Source organism: Cyprinus carpio, chromosome B21 (assembly GCF_018340385.1).
Source record: "Cyprinus carpio isolate SPL01 chromosome B21, ASM1834038v1, whole genome shotgun sequence".
Lineage (NCBI taxonomy): Eukaryota > Metazoa > Chordata > Actinopteri > Cypriniformes > Cyprinidae > Cyprinus > Cyprinus carpio.
Genome location: NC_056617.1, coordinates 19,846,526 through 19,867,440, shown reverse-complemented (window position 1 = coordinate 19,867,440; position 20,915 = coordinate 19,846,526). Strand labels below are relative to the sequence as shown.

The 20,915-nt window shown below is 34.9% G+C and overlaps 2 protein-coding genes across 6 annotated transcripts in view; both read right to left on the bottom strand.

Moving 5' to 3' along the window:
• Positions 1–1,830: 1,830 nt before the first annotated feature.
• endou2 (endonuclease, polyU-specific 2) lies at positions 1,831–9,588 on the bottom strand. Of its 2 annotated transcripts, none has more exons than XM_042747936.1 (7): positions 9,427–9,580; positions 9,045–9,156; positions 8,337–8,442; positions 4,665–4,786; positions 4,381–4,492; positions 3,677–3,831; positions 1,831–2,270 (listed from the first exon to the last, which is right to left on the bottom strand). In XM_042747936.1, the coding sequence occupies exons 1-7, from the start codon at positions 9,537–9,539 to the stop codon at positions 2,019–2,021; spliced, it is 972 nt and encodes a 323-aa protein (XP_042603870.1). In that variant the 5' UTR covers positions 9,540–9,580; the 3' UTR covers positions 1,831–2,018. The 2 variants fall into 2 exon arrangements, with proteins under 2 accessions (XP_042603870.1, XP_042603871.1); XM_042747937.1 differs by having other exon boundaries at positions 2,132–2,266; positions 9,427–9,588.
• Positions 9,589–16,197: 6,609 nt separating this feature from the next.
• Positions 16,198–20,915, bottom strand: part of LOC109046927 (gamma-aminobutyric acid receptor subunit gamma-2-like) — a 64,827-nt gene continuing 60,109 nt past the window's right edge. For 2 of the 4 annotated variants that reach the window (XM_042747926.1, XM_042747928.1), the window contains one exon: positions 16,198–20,181. In XM_042747926.1, coding sequence (XP_042603860.1) covers positions 19,900–20,181 — 282 coding nt within the window. In that variant the 3' untranslated portion in view covers positions 16,198–19,899. The remainder of the gene's footprint in view (positions 20,182–20,915) is intronic. The other 2 variants (XM_042747927.1, XM_042747929.1) reach the window with 1 other exon arrangement.

The following is a 20,915-nucleotide window of genomic DNA, read 5'->3' as shown; positions in this document are numbered from 1 at the left end:
ATATATAATGTTAAAATTAAATTAAAAAAGGTAAAATATGTTAGTATAGTTCATATACTTAATAATTATTTCAGAAAAAAAAAAACACACACTAAATTTTGTACTACCCAAAATGAACCACAGTCTTTTTATAGGGGAAAATTGTGCCAATATAGTCTGATATAATAATCCATTTATACAAATACAGTATAGGAGGGGAACAAACTATATTTCACCTAAATATATATATATATATATATATATATATATATATATATATATATATATTTCAAAAGTTGCAGTAGCCTATGTTTTCAGTTAGTGCTGTCAAATGATTAAATCGCGACAAATCGCATCCAAAATAAAGGTTTTGTTTACATAACATATGTGTGTGTACTGTGTATATTTATTGTGTATACATAAATACAAATATACAAATATATTTCAGAAAAATATGTTGTTTAAAAATTAAATATATTTATATATAACATAAATTACATGAATTTAAATATATATACATTTTAATACATTCAAAATAGATACTGTATGTGTGTGTATTTATATATAATATTTTATTTTGCATGCGATTAGTTGATTGACAGCACTGTAGTGCTTAACAGAAGCTGTGTCCCAATACTGAAATAATGACTGGAGATGGCTTACGTTTTGCACTAAGGGTGGAATTTTCAGACGATCCCTTAAGAAGAACACCAGAATATCCAGCGGAATAACTAGCCTCACCCTACGACTGCGGTCCAAAGTTCAGTTCAGTTGGAAGGCAATTAAACAATAAAAACATTTATCAATGCCATTGTAAATGTATATCTAGATTACATCTGTATGTAGATGTAACAGGTTCAACTGAAAAGAAAAGAAAAGAAAAGAAAAGAAAAGAAAAGAAAAGAAAAGAAAAAAGAAAAGAAAAGAAAAGAAAAGAAAAGAAAAGAAAAGAAAAAAGAAACTCTAGGTACACAGGCCTTAGTGGTGAGTCATTTGAATCAGTTCACCAAAAAGATTTGTTCAGTTTTGTTAACGGATTCATTCCATGATGTTACATATTAACCAAGTGTTGACAAATGAGTGTTTTTATGTGTTATGATGACAGAGTCTATTATCTTTTATTACAATCGGCATGTCTATGAATGTATACTGAGGGTTTCCAGCACTGTGTGAACTGCCGAGCATGACTTTGATCAAGCTATACCAAAAAGAAAATACATTTCAGTAGTGTCTTTATCATTATGTGTTGTCAGTATCATCAATCTCATTTACACAACCTTTCTGTCCTTGTTATGAAAAAAAATTACTCATTTTTAGTTACACAATCGAAATGCCACACAAGAGCAGTCAAACGAAATATACACCTGCTTTGCCACCTTGTTAAACAAGAGTGCTCTGTCTTTTGCTCAGTTTCCAGTTTTAAGTTCCAGTTTTACATTTGTATTCCTAAAGCATTCAGGCATTGCCAAGTCAATCAGCAGAACGAGACGTCTGATGCACCGAAGCTCAAACCCAATAAACTCACAGCCCACACTTCAATACTCTTGGTTTTGGAGAAGTCACACCTGCTGAGAAAAACAATAGAAACCAACAGAGATATTCTAAGGGTTTCCACTACAAATACCATTACAAACCATCAACCCCTAACCATTAAAACCATTAAAAATGGTTTTCTGTAGTGTGTCTTTGGGACATATTCCATTAGGATTTAATGGTTTTAACAAGCTACTAATAAAAGGCAACCAATTACCAGTAGATTACAGTTTCCATTAAAACCAATGCAATTCTCATTACAAATTCTGTGATGTGTCTATTGTTTTTTCAGCAGGGACATGCCTCAGAATAGAGGGGAGGGACTTTGGGATTTGTTCAGAAATCACGACCTCAGGAACACAGAACGACGGTGACTTCAGAATTCATCGAGACACTACAAATGAGACTATGGCACGAGACTATGCTCTTTTGGTTTATTGTTTTTAAATGAAAACATGAAAGCAGTAGCCACTATGAATGCATGAACTCTGAATCCCTGCAGCTGGTTATACATTGAGGTATCTGACGAGCACAGGATAGGTGGTGCTGATGTGCTTCTGGTTGTGGTGGTGACAGACGATCTCCACCTCGTAGACGCTGAAGGAGACCTTGACTCGCTCGTTTGGAGATGTGAGGAAACACAGAGTGTACAGAGCAAACTCAAACTCAGGGCTCACACCCATGAAGATGCTTCCTTTGGGCTTGATTCCATTCTTCCAGCTGAACTGCAGAGCCATAATGTGCTTGTTCTCATCTGGCTGGGAACGAGATTGAACGTAAAGTATAAGGAAATTGGGAACAATATGAATATGCTCTACATATTAGAGTATTAGACACAAGTGTACTTTACATAAAGTAGGCCTATGTCATTTGGGACAGGGCCGAAATGTCATTTGAGGATGAATAAGCACTTAAATTTCGCTCTGTTTATCAGAGGGATTTACTGCTTCAGAAGATTTGAAGTTGCATAAAAAGTGTTAAAAAAAAAGCTTTTGACTATTATAGTGTGGACCGTGTGTGTTCAGTTTTGTTTTGCACAAGAAAGAAAATCTATAGCTTTGCAACGACGTGAAGGTGATTAAATGATGACAGAATTTTCACATTTTGGTATGTTTTAATGCTAATTTATCTAATTTGTCTTCATTTTTTTTATTATTAATTTTTATTTATTTTTTCTTTTCTTTTGTTTCCTTTATTTTTCTTTCTTTTTTTATTTACTTCTGTATTATCTATACATTAAATTTATACTTATTTATAGTAATAATAATAATAATTAGTATTTTATTATTTATTTTTTGCGCATATTTTATTAAATAAATAGATGTGAATAAAATAATAAATGAAATATGCACAAAAATAAATAACAAAAATACTAATTATGATCATTATTACTATTATATTAGTATAATAATAATAATTATAAATGTAATAAGTATAATAGATAAATATAATACAGAATAAAACAAATTTAGTTAGAAAGAAAAATAAAAGAGGAAAAGAAAAAGAAAAATAGTAATAAACAAAATAAAATGAAGACAATAAATAAATAAAATAAACATTTGTGTGTCCCTGCAGCACAGAAGCAGTAATTATTTGTTATGGTATATTTGTAGCAATAGACAACAATACATTGTATGGGTCACAATTATGCATTTTTCTTTTATGCCAAAAATCATTAAGTAAAGATCATGTTCCATGAAGATATTTTGTATGTTTCCTACCATAAAAATATCAAAACTTAATTTTTGATTAGTAATATGCATTGCTAAGAACTTCATTTGGACAACTTTAAAGATGATTTTCTCAATATTTAGATTTTTTTGCTCCCTCAGATTCCAGGATTTTCAAATAGTTGTATCTCAGACAAATATTGTCCTCCTAACAAACCATACATCAATGGAAAGATTAGTTATTCATATGATGTATAAATCTCAGTTTCGAAAAAAAAAAAAATTGACCCTTATGACTGGTTTTGTGCTCCAGGGAAACATATTATTGCTCTTTTGTTGATTTTGATTGCCTCTATTGTCCTCATCTGTAAGTGGCTTTGGATAAAAGTGTCTTCTAAATGACTAAATGTAAATGTAAATAATAAAACCACCACACAAAGACAAGCCCTGAGGCAGGTAAACGAATCGAGCTGCTCTGTGTTCCCGTCACGTACCTGTGGCGAGTTAGCATTCACTCGGTATCCTTTGTAGTCAATGTGTCCTAGTTTCTCTTGTAAGTACAGCTGGATCCAGTTATGAAAGCCAATGACAGTATGACCTCCTCGCGTCTCTCCTACAAAGACATGCTCGAAACCTGATGAGTCCGGTTGTGTGGAGAGAGAAACGAACAAAACATGGCTTTCACAGCAATCTCGCCTCAGTATCATTAATGAAGCACTAAATGAGGAAACTGCTTTAGAAGAACTCGAGAGTATGTCAAAGTTATATGTCTGTGTGACCAGAAGAAATTTTCTTGAGAAAAAAAAAACATCTTAAATTTGTGATGTAACAGAAATAGTGACAGATCTTTTCTATTGTAGTGAAAAGAATAATCGAAGAAGAAGAAGAACATGTTGTGCGGCTGGCAGATCTGAATGCAAGCGTGGTGTCTTGTGCCCGTGATATCTAATTAACGTTACTGAACATAATTAATAATTGCTCTTTTTAGAATTTATCTTAAAGAGATGGTTCACCCAAAAATAGAAAAATTCTGTCTTACATCTTTTTTTGCATTCCACAGACAAAGCTGTTTGGAATGACGTGGGTGAGTCAATTATGACAGAATGCTGATTTTATGATGAATGATCTCTTTAAGAAATCTTGTGAATCGTGCCCCAAATGATCTCCTGTAAGTTGTTTTGAATCCGCTGTACTTACTTACTGGATCCTCTCCTGGCGTACAGCTCAAACCAAATGTGATAGAGCTGCTTCTTGAAGCCTGCGGTGTCCTCTGGAGAGAGACGCTTCCCCACGAGATATCTGTGGGCCATCTAATACGAGAAAATATACATTTGTTGCAACTTACTATTCAGCACAGTTTCTTACACAGATGATGAGGAATCATAGAATCATTTCTCTTTTTAGATTGAAGTAAAACAGTGTCTTATGAAAAACAGAATACAGCTGATCAGTGATAAATCTTTTTCTTGACCCGTTTATTACCTTCATAGTGGGGGTCTTCAGGATCGAATCCAGGAACTTGTGGTTTTCCAGTTCTTCCTCTGGCGTGACAATCTCCGGTTCACCAGTATCACTTTCATAGTTGTCCAGAAGTGAAATAAAAGCTGAAATGACACATATGCAAATATTTCACCTTCATCTCTGAATTAGTACCTATACTTGTTTGGATTCATATTATTTTCTTTGAAGGCTGTCTTAATTAAACCAGTGCTTAAATGTCTTTTTTACCAGATGTTTTGATACCAGATCAGGTAAATAGTAGTTGTTAGAGGGGTCAAGATATAAGAAATCAAATTTGCCTTGATCTTTTGGCATAAGAGTATTTGCATTATAAACAAAGCATTTATTTGATCTAGCTCCAAAAACACAGCTCGTTTGGATCCGAGGGGCAAGATTACATCACATGGGCACAAAAATTTGCATAATCACGCCTCCAGAGCTAGACATCGACGAATAGTCTTCTTCTCAGCATAGGCCCCGCCCACTGGAGCTCAGTCACTAACGGTCAACACTTGATCACGGTGAATGTGTCAAAATTAAATAGAAATCACAATCACTGCTCTCTCTAGTCTACACTGGACACAGTCACAGATATGAGTCTGCGGACAGGACAGACGCAGTGAAGGATCCCTCGCTTTGTCGCGTTTGGTTTAAACAGCACATTCACGTCTTTGTCAAGTCAAGTCAAGTCACATTTATTTATATAGTGCTTTAAACAAAAAAGATTGCGTCAAAGCAACTGAACAACATTAATTAGGACAACAGTGTGTCAATAATGTCCCGGTGGTCGTCTGAGACAAGGTCTTTACAGGGAATCTGTCTCTGGGGCTCTAGTTGTCCTGGTCTCCGCTGTCTTTCAGGGCTGTAGAGGTCCTTTCCATGTGACAGTATTAAATCTAGAGTATGATTTCGACAATGAGTAGGTCCTGAGATGTGTTGTCTAACCCCAATAGAGTTCAGAATGTCTATAAATGCTGATCCCAATGCATCTTTTTCATTATCAACATGGATATTAAAATCACCAACAATTAAAACTTTATCTGCAGCCAGCACTAACTCGGATGTAAAATCAGCAAACTCTTTAATAAAATCTGTATGGTGCCCTGGTGGCCTGTACACAGTAGCCAGTACAAACATCACAGGGGATTTATCATTAACATTTGTTTCTCTGGATAATGTTATATTAAGCACCAATACTTCAAACGAGTTATACTTGAAGCCTGCCCTCTGAGAAATCCTGAAAACATTGTTATAAAATTGAAGCAACACCTCCCCCTTTACCTTTTGGACGTGGCCTCATGTTTATAACAGTAATCTTGGGGTGTAGACTCATTTAAAATAATGTAATCATCAGGTTTTAGCCAGGTTTCTGTCAAACAGAGTGCATCTAGATTATGATCAGTGATCATATTATTTACAAAAAGTGCTTTCGTAGAAAGGGACCTGATATTCAATAAGCCCAATCTTTATCATTTGTTTATCCGTATTGCATCTGTTTTTTTATTTGTTGAACCTCAATTAAATTGTTGCTTTTAAATTGGTTTGGACATTTTTTTTGTATTTTCTAGCCCCGGGGAACAGACACAGTCTCTATAGTGTGATATCTAGGTGAAATAGTCTCTATGTGATGAGAATTAACAGACTTCTGTGACTGGAGGCGGCTAGCAGACGGTCGGTTTAGCCAGTCTGCCTGCTTCCTGACCTGGGCCCCAGTAAGTCAAGTACAAACTCTAAGACTATGTGCCATATTTCTAGAAAGAAGAGCGGCACCACCCCAGGATGGATGTCTTTTTAACAGGTCAGGTCTGCCCCAAAAACTTGTCCAATTGTCTATGAAACCTATGTTATTCTGCGGGCAACACTTAGACATCCAGCCATTGAGTGATGACAATCTGCTATGTATCTCACTCACCACGGTAAGCAGGGAGGGGACCAGAGCATATTACAGTGTCTGACATCATGCTTGCAAGTTCACACACCTCTTTAATGTTATTTTTAGTGATCTCCGACTGGCGAAGTCGAACATCATTAGCACCGGCGTGAATAACAATCTTACTGTATTTACGTTTAGCATTAGCAAGCACTTTTAAATTTGCTAAGATATCAGGCACTCTGGCTCCCGGTAAACATTGGACTTTAGTGGCTGGTGTCTCTATTTTCACGTTCCGTACAATAGAATCGCCAATAACTAGAGCACTTTCATCAGGTTTCTCAGTGGGTGCAGTACAGATATCAGAAGGATCCCAGCATCAGGAACAAGTAATATTTTATTTTAATGGAGTCTTTGATTTTGTTTTGTAATCGAGGCACAGTGTCATGGAAAGACACAAAAAACATCACAAAAAAGGATTTCATAATGCTTTGTCTGGAAATGTTGTCAAAACATGCAATAGTGAGGGGAGTTGATACTAGTGGTCGACCGATATTTGTTTTTTGACAGCCGAGGCCGATATCTTGGTAAACAGGGGGGCTGATAGCCGATATAAAGCCGATAAGATTTTTTTAATTATTATTATTAATATTTAATAAATTTGAAATAATTTGACAATGGATTAAAAAGTAAATGTGTAAAAGAAACATGCTTATACTTTAGATGACAGTATTTTTCACAAATAAACAAATATTTAATACAAATATAATTAAAAGGAAAGTAAACACTGTAACCAACAGGGCACTCAGTATTCTGAGAAGTTTGTGTGCATTGGGAATCATATTTTTCAAATAAAGCCAGGGTAACCCTCATTTTACATACAGCACACAGTGAAAATGACATGAATACAACAGTGGGCAAATGCATGAAGTGCATATCCATGTCTATCCATGTTAGACAGAACTGTTAAAGATGACGGCGAGCAAGAGAGAGAGTTTTTTAATTGTGTTTTATTTGGAGGTGAAGTTATCAGTGTAGTCAAAATGGGAGTATGGGGGTGTGTCAAAATACACATCGGTCAAGCAGAAAAACTTATTGGCCGATGCTGATATTTGAAAAATGCCAAATATCGGCCGATATATCGGCCATAGAGATATATCGGTCGACTACTTGTTGATACTGTTTCCTATGCAATGATGTTAGCCAATCATAACAGCAGCTGATTACTGACAAGCCTTAAAGGACATGCCCCTAAAAACAGCTCGGGTCAGAATGAGGGTTGAGAATTAGCATTTTTTCCACATATTTATTTGTTTATTTGTGAAAAAAACTGACATTATAAGTAAACCTCAAGGAACATTAAAATAAAATAAAAAAATCCATGTCATGACCCCATTAATCGTCTCTTTCTGGACTGATTAGGCAATTCCTCCGTAAAACACAGAAAACAAGCCCTACAAAAAAAAAAAAAAAAAAAAAAAAAAAAGGCTATATATAATAATGGTGTTTTGAGCGCATCAAAACAGTGAATCATTTTGCAAATCAATTGGTTCAGTTGATTTAGAGTTTTAAAAAAAAGTCGCTCCTCATTGGCACGAAGTTAAACTTTTCACCAAAAGTCTCAAACTCTCATTAAAAATTAATGGGATGATGTCACTTTGTGAGTTGTGTGTGGAAGGGGCAAGAACATGGTTTAAAACCCAGATTTTCTTTTCTTTTGTGAAAAGTCTTCCACAGTCTACTTTTAAATAAACAAAATGTTAAGATATTAGCTTATTTCTTACCCAAGAAAGTCTCCTTTTTGAAAATGTTTTCATCAACAAATGTGAACAAAGGCAGCCCTGCTCCATCATTGTCATCAGCAAAACCTGCCAGATCACCCGCTTTACCCTGTGACACAAAGCAAACCTTGAGGAACTCCCAAAAGGTATTTTCTGTCTGTTTGTTTTTACCTGCATGTCTGGCATAAGTTTAGACAGGGAGTTTATCACCAAACCGGAATAATGAAAAAAAACAAAAAACAAAAACAAAAAAAAAAACAGAACTGTTTCAATTGATGGTTAGTATGTAAATAACAGAATAGAGGTTTAATCAGAATATGGACCTTGATCAGAATATGTTGTGTATGTTAAATACAACTACAGTTAATTGACTTTCATTCTTACTGCAGTCAATTAATTGTGATTAAACCATATAATTACTCTATCATTAATGGTATAGTAAGCATTCAATTTACATTATGCCCAAAAGTGTCATTGTGAATGATTTTCTAAACACTGCACTGAAGAACAATGCTCATCTCAGTTTGTTTGCGCTTTCTCTGACCTTAAGACCTTAGGTTAATAAACATAAATTAGCAAATAAATGTCACTTTATTAAAGTACAGTGTAAAGGATGAAACAGAAAGCAAGTGTTAACTATTATTCAGAGTTCACTATTTATCTATATCTAGTGAACCTGTGAAATTCACACGGGAAAGATGTGAGAATTACCTGCAGAGATATGCGATAATCAATCCCAGGTCTCAGCCGATTGATGTCATTGTCCCAGAGCTCCTGAATCAAAGCTGAAAGTTCTCGATCACCTTCAATCATTTTTGAATTCCTAAGGATTCACGACAGGTGTTAAAGTATACTTTAAAATTGAAATGAACTGCTTTACTTAAAATACAGTGACAATATTCCATTAAAAACAGCTTGAAAATACTAGTCTCAATTTAGTTAGGGGGAGAATAAACTAGATAAATATCAAATCCAAGAAAATTAATTAAAAAAAATTTTCAGAATGCCTACTGCAGTTTTTTAGACTAATACATTTCTAAACATCACATTCTGAACTGAAACTTTAACTATTCAATATATAAAAAAGACATACCTGCTCCTCTCAGCAATATGGGTTAGTGGTATATTTTGGATTGTTTTCTTAATAGTGCAGTGGTGCTGCTGAACATGGACTGGTTGGTAAGATGCATGGCCTTCCCACATCATGAGAGAGGCCTATTCTAAAGGGTTAGCCAGTGTCAGCAACTCTAGCCAAAGGGATTAGAGCAGGGTGAATGTGCTTCTACAGAGCAGACCAGTGCTTTGTGTTTGTTTTCCTGAGGTATTGTCCCATTACCTGATGCTGTGTACCTTCTTCTAAAGCCTGACCAATGCCCCAAAACATTCAAACTTCATTTCAAATGGAAGCGATTGTCTATCAGTCTTACAGGGTTAATAGTTACCTTTCTGGTAAAATTAACATAACGTTTCAGCTTCCAGAATTCCAAAAAGTTAGCTTCATTTTTTTTTATTATGATTTGATTATTTTTCTTATTCATTTATTTTGGTCATACTTATTACACAAAAGTACAGTTATAACAGGAAATTATTGGAAGAACAGGGGCCGATAGGATCAGGAATCCTCGAAATCTTGTAGAAAAGGTTCTCTGTGTAATTCAAGCAATAAGAAATGAGAGGGAATGCTATACTGTGACTCTTCCCACTGTTCATAGCAAGGGGCATTCTTAGAAATGACACAAACAATGAAATGCCTGAAACCTGTTAGGGCCATTCTTCAGTACGATCGGAAAACAAGAGGCAGAATTTGTAAAATACTTCTTGAACTATAAATCTGAGCTATTTTGGAATGTTTCTAGCCTGTTGTATCTCTGTGGCTCATACTTTATTTTAAACTATGACTATTGCCTCAATAAACTCCTAATTTGCTACTTATTAATAGTTAGTAAGGTAGTTGGGGGGGTCTAATGGTGTTTCATACATTATGAGTTATTTACACTGCTAAAGAGTTGGATTCTCATGCTAAACGTGGCCAAAGTTTCAAATAACGATTCGGACGTGTGAGAGTATTTCTGTCCCAAATACACTCCTTCTGGGCTCATATAAGTTTTTGAAAGGTTTTTTTTTTTGAGCATGGCTCTTCATGACGTCATGAAGGGAGGAATTCCTTGTTTGGGCATTTCTCCCGGAAGAGAAAACACATGGACCAGAGTGAGAGAAAGAGAAAGAGCAGCCCATCAACGTCATCTGCAGCGCTGCACAGGACTTCATCGAGAAGAGCTGTTTTCGTAAAGCTGTATCTTTCTTTTATAAATCTGATGAAACTAAACACTCTTTGGAGATATGAAGGATGCTGTAATCTATAGGTACTCAAGATTAACATGAGATTGGGCGAAACGGTGTGTGTTATAATATAAATATAACATTAGATAAATTTTCCATGGATCAAATTGGGGCAAATTGCTACATTAAAGAGAATGATCAAATATGATTAAAATATACAATCCAGAAATGAAACGAATCCCTATGCAAGATCTGCATAACACTGCCCAGATGTTCACGCAAAGAAAGAAGACATAACTTTAACTCTCGCTGTTGCCGCTGCTGCCATGTTGTGGAGACACTCTATGCAAGATCTGCATAACACTGCCTACTTTGTTCCTTCCAAAAGTGAACACAACTAGAAATCAGTGGTTAAGTTTTTTTTATAACACTGTTCCAGAACAGTTCAACCCCAGTATTCAGATGTGAGCAGCACATTTTACGGAGGACGAGGACTGTTTCCTGCAAGAGTATCCTACAATGCCGGTGTCTGTTTCTATAAAGTGGGGCAATAACAACTTTGCAAGGACAGTCTGGTGCTTCTGACGCACAGCCTGTAAGTACGTTTTCATATTAAGAATTTGCCACTGATGATTCAAATGCGAGTTTTGAGCAGTGTAGAGTAGCGTGCCGCTGCTGCCATGTTGTGGAGACATGGTTTTATATTTACGCAGCGCGATACGCAACGCAACATGTAAAAAGACAGTTTAAGTCATTATAATCAGTTAGTATATCTACACTGGATGCAACAAATTCCTTGTTTATAATGGGTTTTATTGGTTTTGTCTGGTCGTGCCGGGAGACGCATCACAGTATGTTGAGGGGTGTAACATTTCCGTCACGCGCTTGAGGCATTCGGCCAATCACAACACACCTCGCTTTTCAGACCGATGAGCTTTGTAAAAATCGACGGGTTTCAGAATGCCGTGCATAGAGGAGGAACAATAATATACAGTATGTGGAAAATATTGTTTTTTTTTTTTTTAAATTAAATTAAAAAATTTCATTTTACCAAATACACAAAATAATGTTCTTTTTAGCAGCATCATATGACCCCTTTAATTCATGTCATCTCTCCCTCAACAAGTGTATTCAACTGTTCTCTGTAAACACTTTTTTTTTTTTTTTTTTTTCTCGAAATGGTGCTAACTCTCGTGCCTGTGTGTCGCCAAAATCTGAGCCGGTGAAGGGCTGCTGCTAACTTCAAGGACTTCCATTGTTATACCTACCCGTCTCCAGCGATCCCCAGTTACCTCCTGTGTCTATCGTGAGTGTGTGTGTTTTTTGTGTGTTTGTGTTCTCCACTCTACTGCTACCTCTAGGATCTTCACTCTGCTCTATACAAGGACAGTATCATTATACTCTCACTCTTCAGTCACCATTATCACTGCTGTTTTTTCACCTGTGTACCATCCTCCATCTGCTTGTCATTAAACTACCTTAACTGTGATCTTCCGTCTCCCACCCATCTGTATTGTAAAAAAATTAAATTAAACTCAGTATTATAACAAATAAAATCCATTTATGCTATGCTAGGCAAAAGGAGTTTCCATCATGTCCTTATGTTGCGTTGCGTTTAATAACGAAAACCATGGTTCCATTTACATTTTTTTTAAAATGGCCTAAATGTAAAGAACTCTTTATTAAAACTTAAACTTAAATACATTCTAAAATGATTCTAAAAATATATTTCTGTTTAGTGGTGCATATTAAAATACAGTTGCATAAACTTAACCTCTAAGTTAAGACAGTATCTTAAGAACAAGTAGACCAACTAGCAGTCAGCCAAGGGGTAATCAGGCTTATTTTTTGGAGTCAACTTAGTCTAATCTACATTTTTATGTAACTGAATTAAAAAATATATATAACCAGTTAAGACCAATCTTAATCGTTTATGCAACCGGCCCCTTTCTTTCTTTCTTTCTTTCTTTCTTTCTTTCTTTCTTTCTTTCTTTCTTTCTTTCTTTCTTTCTTTCTTTTTTTCTTTCTTTCTTTCTTTCTTTTTTTCTTTCTTTCTTTCTTTCTTTCTTTCTTTCACTTGTGGGAATATGTGAGTTTGCATTTATGTGTTTACATATATTTCAATAATTCACCAAAGTCTCATTTGCATTTAAAGAGGAGTGTCTTGTGCTTTTAGTCTTTGTCTTAAGCACAACTACAGTGCCATCTAGTGATTCGTCAGATTTACAGCAGAGATGAAGCTCCATGGATGTTGTTTTATTCTGTAGTGTACAAATAACACTAGCAACATCTTCTTTATATGTTTATATATATGTATCTTTTATGTTTATCTTTCATGTGGCAATTCATGCCAACATAAGCCAATATCAGTAAGTGTAATACAAAACAGTTATAGTTATAGTTCAATAGCAGGCTGTGCAGTCTTATGCAACGCTTCTCACACCTTTTAAGTAATTTAATAGGAAAACATTCTTTTTTTTAGAAGATAAAAACTCATCAAATTTTACAAATTTTCCTCAGTAGGGGATGTTAGTACTGAAGATGTAAAATTGGCAGCATTACTACTTCTATCCACTTGGTGGAGCAGATCTGCTGTACATCTTCAGAATGACCTTGGTGACTTATTAGCTTGAGAAATGCAGTTGTTTGCAATTCTGTTGAATGACCGAGCATGTCCTGCAGCGATGGATGATAGCTGTCCAGAAGATGACATTGATCAGTGTGATAGAATTATGGTCAAACTTCAGCAGAATTCATGCATAAATCATCTTTTTCTGATTGAATGAAATAAAAACCATGTCAACATTTAATCAAATTATTACTGTTACTTTTTTTGTTTTGTTGAAGCAAGCGAAGGTCAGTGTTTTTATGTGTTCTTGGATGTGCCTTGTTCCTGTAGAGAGCAGTGAGAGGAAGGCGTTAGTGGTCTGATCCGGCTCCATTAGCCACTGCTGACAAACCCTGGCAGTCAAATCCGCAGAATACGGAAGAGGGGTTTAAAATTCTTCTCAAGTCAACAGCCAGTGGACCAAAAAATGTTGCAAGCCGAGTGATAATCAGTCAAGGTCACGGCATTTTGGATGAATTATAGAACAGGCTGTAAAGATGGGGAACACTACATTTAGATGAAATCTCTTGTGGATGTTATCAAATCAGATACTGCTGTTAACACGATTCATATTGATACACATGGTCATCAAAATACTCCTTAGGACTGCATTTTGCATTTGATGTAGGTGATTTAAAATTAGCAGGCCTACTTCATTTAAATTTCAATAAATTATTTTTGGTTCTGCTTCAAGCATACAAGTGAATAATTGGAGTATAAACCACCACAGTTTTTCATAATAAGAGTATTAATGGAAAATGCTTGTAAGTGGGAGCGAAGATGTTTGCACATCATGCATACAATTCATTAAATTGAAGAGATATATATTTTTTTAAACAATTCTGTTCAAATGCATTTCTTTCCTCCGTGGAACACAAAAGATTAAATTTTAACAATACTGGAACCCACTGACTTACACTGAAACTGTCACCATGTGTAAAGATTCACTTGAGATCAATTTTCTTCAATAGAGGACCTGGGACAAACACGACATGAAATAAACAAGATATTAAATGGAAACAGCAGGTGCTTATGCACAATCTTCTCTCTGCCAGTTGGAAAATACTCTTAAAAGGATAGTGCACACAAAAATGTGCACTATCTTCATGCCTCTTTGATCATGGTTGGCCATTAAAACTTTATTTCCCACTCAAGGTTGTGAAAGGTGAACCTCTGATCCTCCGCTTATAGAGTTTGGCACGATGTGTCTGTTCTTGGGGAGTGTGTTTCTGGGCAATTTCTGCAGTTGTGCTCAGAAGTCATGGTTGCTGGACCCTCAATCATCTCAAAGGACACGATGTCTACTTTTGGCCTCAGGGTATGCTGGAACATAAGGGGCCAATCCAGTCGTTTCGTGTACAGTAAAAATGCAACTGAATGTCTTTAGAAGTTGTGGTGTATCTGTACTGTGTGACTTTCAAAGGCCAGCCATCTGAAGCAAGTTCTTAGTGATTTTACGTTTAAAGTTTTCATCTGACTTTGAGTGTTTTAAGGTTTGTCATTTAAAAAGCTCAAAGTGTGAAGGTTTTCAGGTAGAGTCTTACAATCATTCATATTACCACAGATGTACTGGGATAAAAGTTTATGTATATAAACACTGATGTCTATGGTGGCGACCAAAATGGAGCAAATCAATTTGTGCAAGTACTTGGTGCTTGAAATAATATTTGTGTTGATAAGAGACTGTTAAAAATGTATTTGTCATTGAATCATTAATTCAAGAGATTTGTTCAAAACCACTGATTCATCCAGTAATGAAGCAAGTGAAGTATTTATGAGCGAGTCATTGAATCATTCATTCAAACCAACTTTTGAAAAATAAATCATTCAAATAAATTAAAGATTTAAAGAGGTGGTTGACTGTTTTTTTTTTTTCAAGGCTTTATTGTGTTTATGGGGTGCAATCTAACATGTTAATGCTTCGTTTTTTTTTTTTAAATGCATTATTTATTTTACATAATTTGCCACTATGTCCCTTCTCCAATGAACGTTCTTCTTCTGTGGATTTACTGGTGGGTTGCAAACCAAGTGGAAAGGTGCATACCGCCACCTACTGAACTGGAGTATGATGAAGATGGAACACAAGGAAGATATTCTATATATTCTACAGATATTTCTATATTCTGTTCTTTAGCCCGCTATTTCTCAGGAGCTTCATTAAAGCTGTAATTGTTTTATCAAATTATATTCCTACCTTTAACATATTATATAAGGTAAATTCCATAATACCTAAAGCTTGCATATCTCTTATAAGAGCAGTTCTTTCCTGTTCGTATTTGTTTTTTACACCTAATCAAAACATTCTCTACAGTTTCCATTTTCTGACATGCATTACATAAACCAGAATTATGTTTGCTGATTATATTAAGTGTTGCATTAAGATTAGTATGACCCATTTTTAATCTTGTAAATATAATAAAGTCCTTCCTATTTATATGATTAATTTGACCTTGTTTTGTCACTTTGTATTCTATAAAAATGTCTTTTTTTTTACATGCTTTCCAGTATTTCTGCCATTTACTCCGACAAACTATCTTAATCACAGACTTTCCTTCTGCCCTGCTTAAAGTGACTGCTACGGTAATATTATCCATTTTCAGTGCTTCTTTAGCCACTTTGTCTGCTGTTGTATTCCCTTTCAACCCTGCATACCCAAAGGTATTTTGTTATGAATATTGTAGTGGAATACAAACACAATAGTCTCTGATACTTCTTCTCATTTAAGAAATATATCCATACACCTTATGAATGCAATATTTTATTGAAAAATTCCACAGCTCTGTGCTTCTCCTTTAAGAAAAGGATTTCAGTACATATAATAATACAATGCAAATCATCAGTGTCCTTTTAGTACACTACTCCATAAATATATAGATACGCTGAACAGCTGAGAGCTTACTTTCAATCTTTTTGCTTTTCAGCTTGTCATCACTGCTATAGAAGCATGGTAAATGATTTAGTGTTTCCCACAGGCAATAAAGTATGTAACAATATTTATTATTTACATGTGCTCTTCACAAATGTTGTATTTGTTACTAAAACACTTTCAATTTGTGAGATTTATCCATTTATATATCTGATTATATTTGTGCAATCAAGTAAGAAAAGAAATCAAAATGTCACCCTGCAGGGGCAAACAAATTCAGAATTTAATAATGCTTTATCCATAGGAATAATTTTCGGTGCAAACAATCAACTGCCGCTTAAGTGAAATTATACAGTATAAAACCTTTGAACAATTTATATTTCATGTTTGGAAGATACAATTAGCAATAAAGCTGTTACAATTATTGTACTAAACAAACAAGATAAAAGAAAAAAGATACCACATTAGATCAGATTTCACATAAAAAACAAAATAAAACATAAATTTACTTGAGAAACAAAATTGCATAATGTAATAAAACTCAATTTAAAACTATTTCCCCCCTTTGTTTTAAGCATGAATATAACAATCTCCATTCAGGGTTATATGAGGAAAAAAAGGTTAAAAATCAAGTCTTCATATCTTACATTTTCTTCTCAAATAGTGCATTTTTTTACCTGAAAACAAGACTACAATTCTGATTAAGTGTGGGAGGCATGTCAGCAATGTCAGCAAACAACCAAACACACACACACACACACACACACACACACACACACACACACACACACAATTGCCAGTAAGTGCAAAAGATGTTAAGTCTTAAAACATGATTTGTGATTTTTTTTCTCCCCGATACAACATTACTACAATATTAAAATGTTCAACAAAAGTGTATTTTAATCTGACTCTAAGCTGGCAGAGCTTGAGACTGTTTGATCTGAAAGAAAATCTAAATAGTTTACATTTTCATTATGAGGTCTGTCGTAAACAATTATTAATTAATTTTCCTAAACAAGCTCTCCTTGAAACAAGTTTATAGTGTAATTTGATATTGTGAAATTTGATATTTGATAAAGTTTTTCTTTATGTCAGAAAATAATAAAAAACATCCTCAAAACAACAACGAAATAGTGAGAACAGAACAAAAGTGCTGGTTAGCTCTATGAAAATCTCTAGCAATGTCCTGATGGTGGAATCTTATAGTGAGTCTTTATTTCTGGCATTAAATTATAGCATTTTGAGATTAATAGTACTGATTACATGTATTAAAATAGAGGTTTAACAACCACATTTATCATGATTGATCAACAGTATTTCAATACAATGCAGACAAAAGGGCTTTTGATTTCACTTAAGGTCGCACTTGACATGGAACTGACAATTTTACATTACATTAGTAATATGGCCATTTTTCTTTTTGTATTTCATAAAAAAAAAAAATGAACTGGATAAAGCATTGGGTGTAAAAACAGGAACCTTGCTGAAATAAGCAATTTAAATGATGGTAGAAAGCAAAACGATTCATAGTTTGGCACCAAAGCGATCCACATTCACACAGTTTGTATTGCTACCACATCCATGTGTCCTACAGTAAATAATAAACAGTACATTACTCATGGCTAGGTGATGTCTCTGGGGTGTGGCTGTTGATTTTCAGGACAAACATCCAGAATAACTATTCAAAAAAGAAACGAATCGAGCTTTGCTAAACACAATTGTGATTATTCTAGTGTAGGTGGCACACAAACAACAAACTGATTCTACAAAGGGCTGATACTAGAGTTGATTTTCAGGGGACTCCTATGACATCTAATTTCAATACGAGTATAAACTAATCAAAAATTAACCATGCTTACGTGTATGATGCAAAAATATCAAGATGCATACATAGCCACAAAATGCAAAAGCGTACCGTATGCTGGTTTGTTCGGCTAGAAGGTTAATGCATAGGGATTGGAAATCAAACTGTATACTGGTCTAGATTATGTATTACTGATGTAGCAGAAACATTTTGCTTATCTGTCATTTTTGCTACCAAAAAGTTGCACTTGTTGATTTTTCTGGAAGAAAAAAAGCATTGATTTTAACTGCAGCAGTGGAGAACAAAACTATCTGTAGGTCTGATTTTACCCTCATACTTTGGCACGTCTCCGATTTTTGTCCACAGTGTTTTAGTTGCATTTGTTTTGGTGTTTTGTGTTTTGTATGTTTTTCAGTGATAACGCTTGAGCAGCGGTGCCCAATTATATCACAGGCATAGTTACTAACCTGGGGTGAGATTTCTAATGTTGATGGGTTATTAAAATAGAAAGTTGGTTGTGCTTGCATATGTTACATTTTATTAATGACAATTTGTAATTTGTTTCCCGTGTATACAAGTTAATGCTCTATCTAAAGATAATATTTACTACATGCATGCATGTCATTTTCTAAATGCAACGAAACTGAAGCTGAGTAACACACACATTAACATACCCATCTATTTACTAAATTCACTGAAATAAGCTGTTTTTGTCAACTGAAATGTATAGTATTGAGTGCAAGGGTGACCCTCCTCCTATGTTTGAGCCCAATTTATTATCAAACATAAATTAATACGAAATCAAAAATAAAAATGCATAAAGACATTTTGTTTGACAACATTCAGTTACACGCTTCCAAAAAACCTAAGACGGTGCTGGTAAACCAAAACTTTTGATAGTTTTAAACCATCTTAGTTCAAACAAAATAAAATAACAGCTCAACAAAATAAATAATACCAAAAATAATAAAATATATATATAAATAATACTCATCCCAGCAACTTGTTAAAACTGAAAGAGGAGCAGGACTAATTTTTTTTATATATCCAAGAATGGAAAGGAGGCTCATACCGAGACCCAAAATGATGCAAAAAATTGAATACAGTACTTATTTATACATGTAACAATATCATTGTGTATTTACTGTAGAAATGACTGACATCTAATAGTGGCAAGAAATTATGTAAAATGTAGCCTGAACTGTTCCAGTTATGCTTTCCTGACCCTTTTTTGCTTTTTGATGACAATAGAAGACTTTTGCTAATTTTTGGCCTACAAGGTGCATGCAGTATGATCACTACATTATACAGTATTCATCTATTTACAACATCTGTACAGGTGACCGTACGTTTTACCAGCTGTGTCCACACATGAAAAACCGCAAGGTTACAAATGGCATAGAAATGTCAAACACTTCATTTTTACATTTGCGCTTTAGAATGCACAAATAATAAGAGCAAATAAGAGCGTATACAAATAAATCCTCTTGACACATTTATTTATATTTGATTGATTGCTTTTACCTCACATAGGCCTGACAGCCATGCATTCGAAGAAGGTTCCCAAAATTGCTTTAGCGCTTGCTCTTTAGGGGCTAAAAGGACATGTAGGCATGCAGTACTCAGATCTTCTGCTGTTTGCTCTACACGATTCAGGAATAATCTTACAGATGCAGGCTTTCTTTGACCTCCCCTTCTGCGCTTTTTTGTTTTCTTTTTTGCTACAACTTTTGCTTTATGCACAATGTATTTTTACTTTTTAGAAAAAAAAGATGTAAACATAAACAAACTGACAATTCCACATTACATAAATGCACAAAAACAAAAACAAAATCTTAAAATGTACTTTCGAAAAAAAAAAAAAAAAAAAAAAAAACATTACATAGACTAGAAAAACAACGACAACACAATGCAACTTAAATGTTTTCAGTGGGTGCATGTTTCCAAGAAAGGGTCTTGCTGGAATCTGTAACATAAAATAAGGCCAGCCTATTTTTTTCTAACTATTTTAAAGATAGAGATAGGAAAACCAGTAAACTACGTTGAATAGACCAAATGCAGTAGGAAAGAAAATGCGGGCGTAAGAGTCTATCTTAGTGACACGGATGTGCAAACGGCCGTGCCGCCACGCTCCTGAGCGGCAGTCCTCAAAGCAGCAGAAGAAGCTGGAGCAGTCCTTCCCATCCAGACACTCGTAGCCGTACTCCTCGTCCCGCTCCTGCATGTGGGTGGCGTTGTTCATCTGGATGGCGGTGGCTGAGCGCGGGCGGATGTCCACAGTGGGGGCCTGTTTTAGAAGAGAAAACAAATCAGTAAGAGTCCCGTCGAATACACAGGGCATCTCGACCAGCTGTCAGGGGCTGCGTTCAAACGTCTGCCAGTGGATACTTTGCACCTAATACTGCAGGTAGAATGCATTGTGCAGCTGCAATAGTTGGCTGTAAAACAGCCTTCTTGATTTTTTTTTTTCTTTAATCCTTAAAAAGTAAATTATGTATATGGCTTTTCATTGCACAGTTATCTGCCTGTGTTTTATATTGTTGTGCAATGATTATATTACACTAGTATATGCACCATGCAAAAATAAAGCATAACTGCATTATTTACTTACTAGAATGGGGTCCCACTTTTTATTAAGTGGCCTTAAATCCTATGTACATACATCAGAAAATAAGTGCAATGTACTTATGTTGTTCATATTGTACTGCAAAACACATTACATGCAGGTATTTTTAAAATATAAGTACATACATGTATGTACACAATAAGTGCATTGTACTAAATGTTTAATTTAAATGTAAGTACACAGTAGTGAAGGCCACTTAATATAAAGTGGTACCCTAGAAGTCACTAAAGCAACGTTTCCCATGTGAAACCACATGGCTCTGTCTAACACGGTACTAAGTGTCAACACAGAATAGTTAAATAATAAGGTATTAATATACTTTCAGTCTTATATCTTGGCCAGCAACAGTACTAAAGTATAAGTCTAAAAACGCACTTGCAATACACAAATGTTATGAG

Bases quoted from the DNA above. Each gene is read 5' to 3' on its own strand.
- endou2 (XM_042747936.1), bottom strand. From the start codon at position 9,539: ATGATGTGGGAAGGCCATGCATCTTACCAACCAGTCCATGTTCAGCAG. The intron at 9,157-9,426 runs GTATGTCTTTTT...GTGAATCCTTAG, and splicing joins CATATTGCTGAGAGGAGCAG to GAATTCAAAAATGATTGAAG. The intron at 8,443-9,044 runs GTAATTCTCACA...TTTGTGTCACAG, and splicing joins ATTATCGCATATCTCTGCAG to GGTAAAGCGGGTGATCTGGC.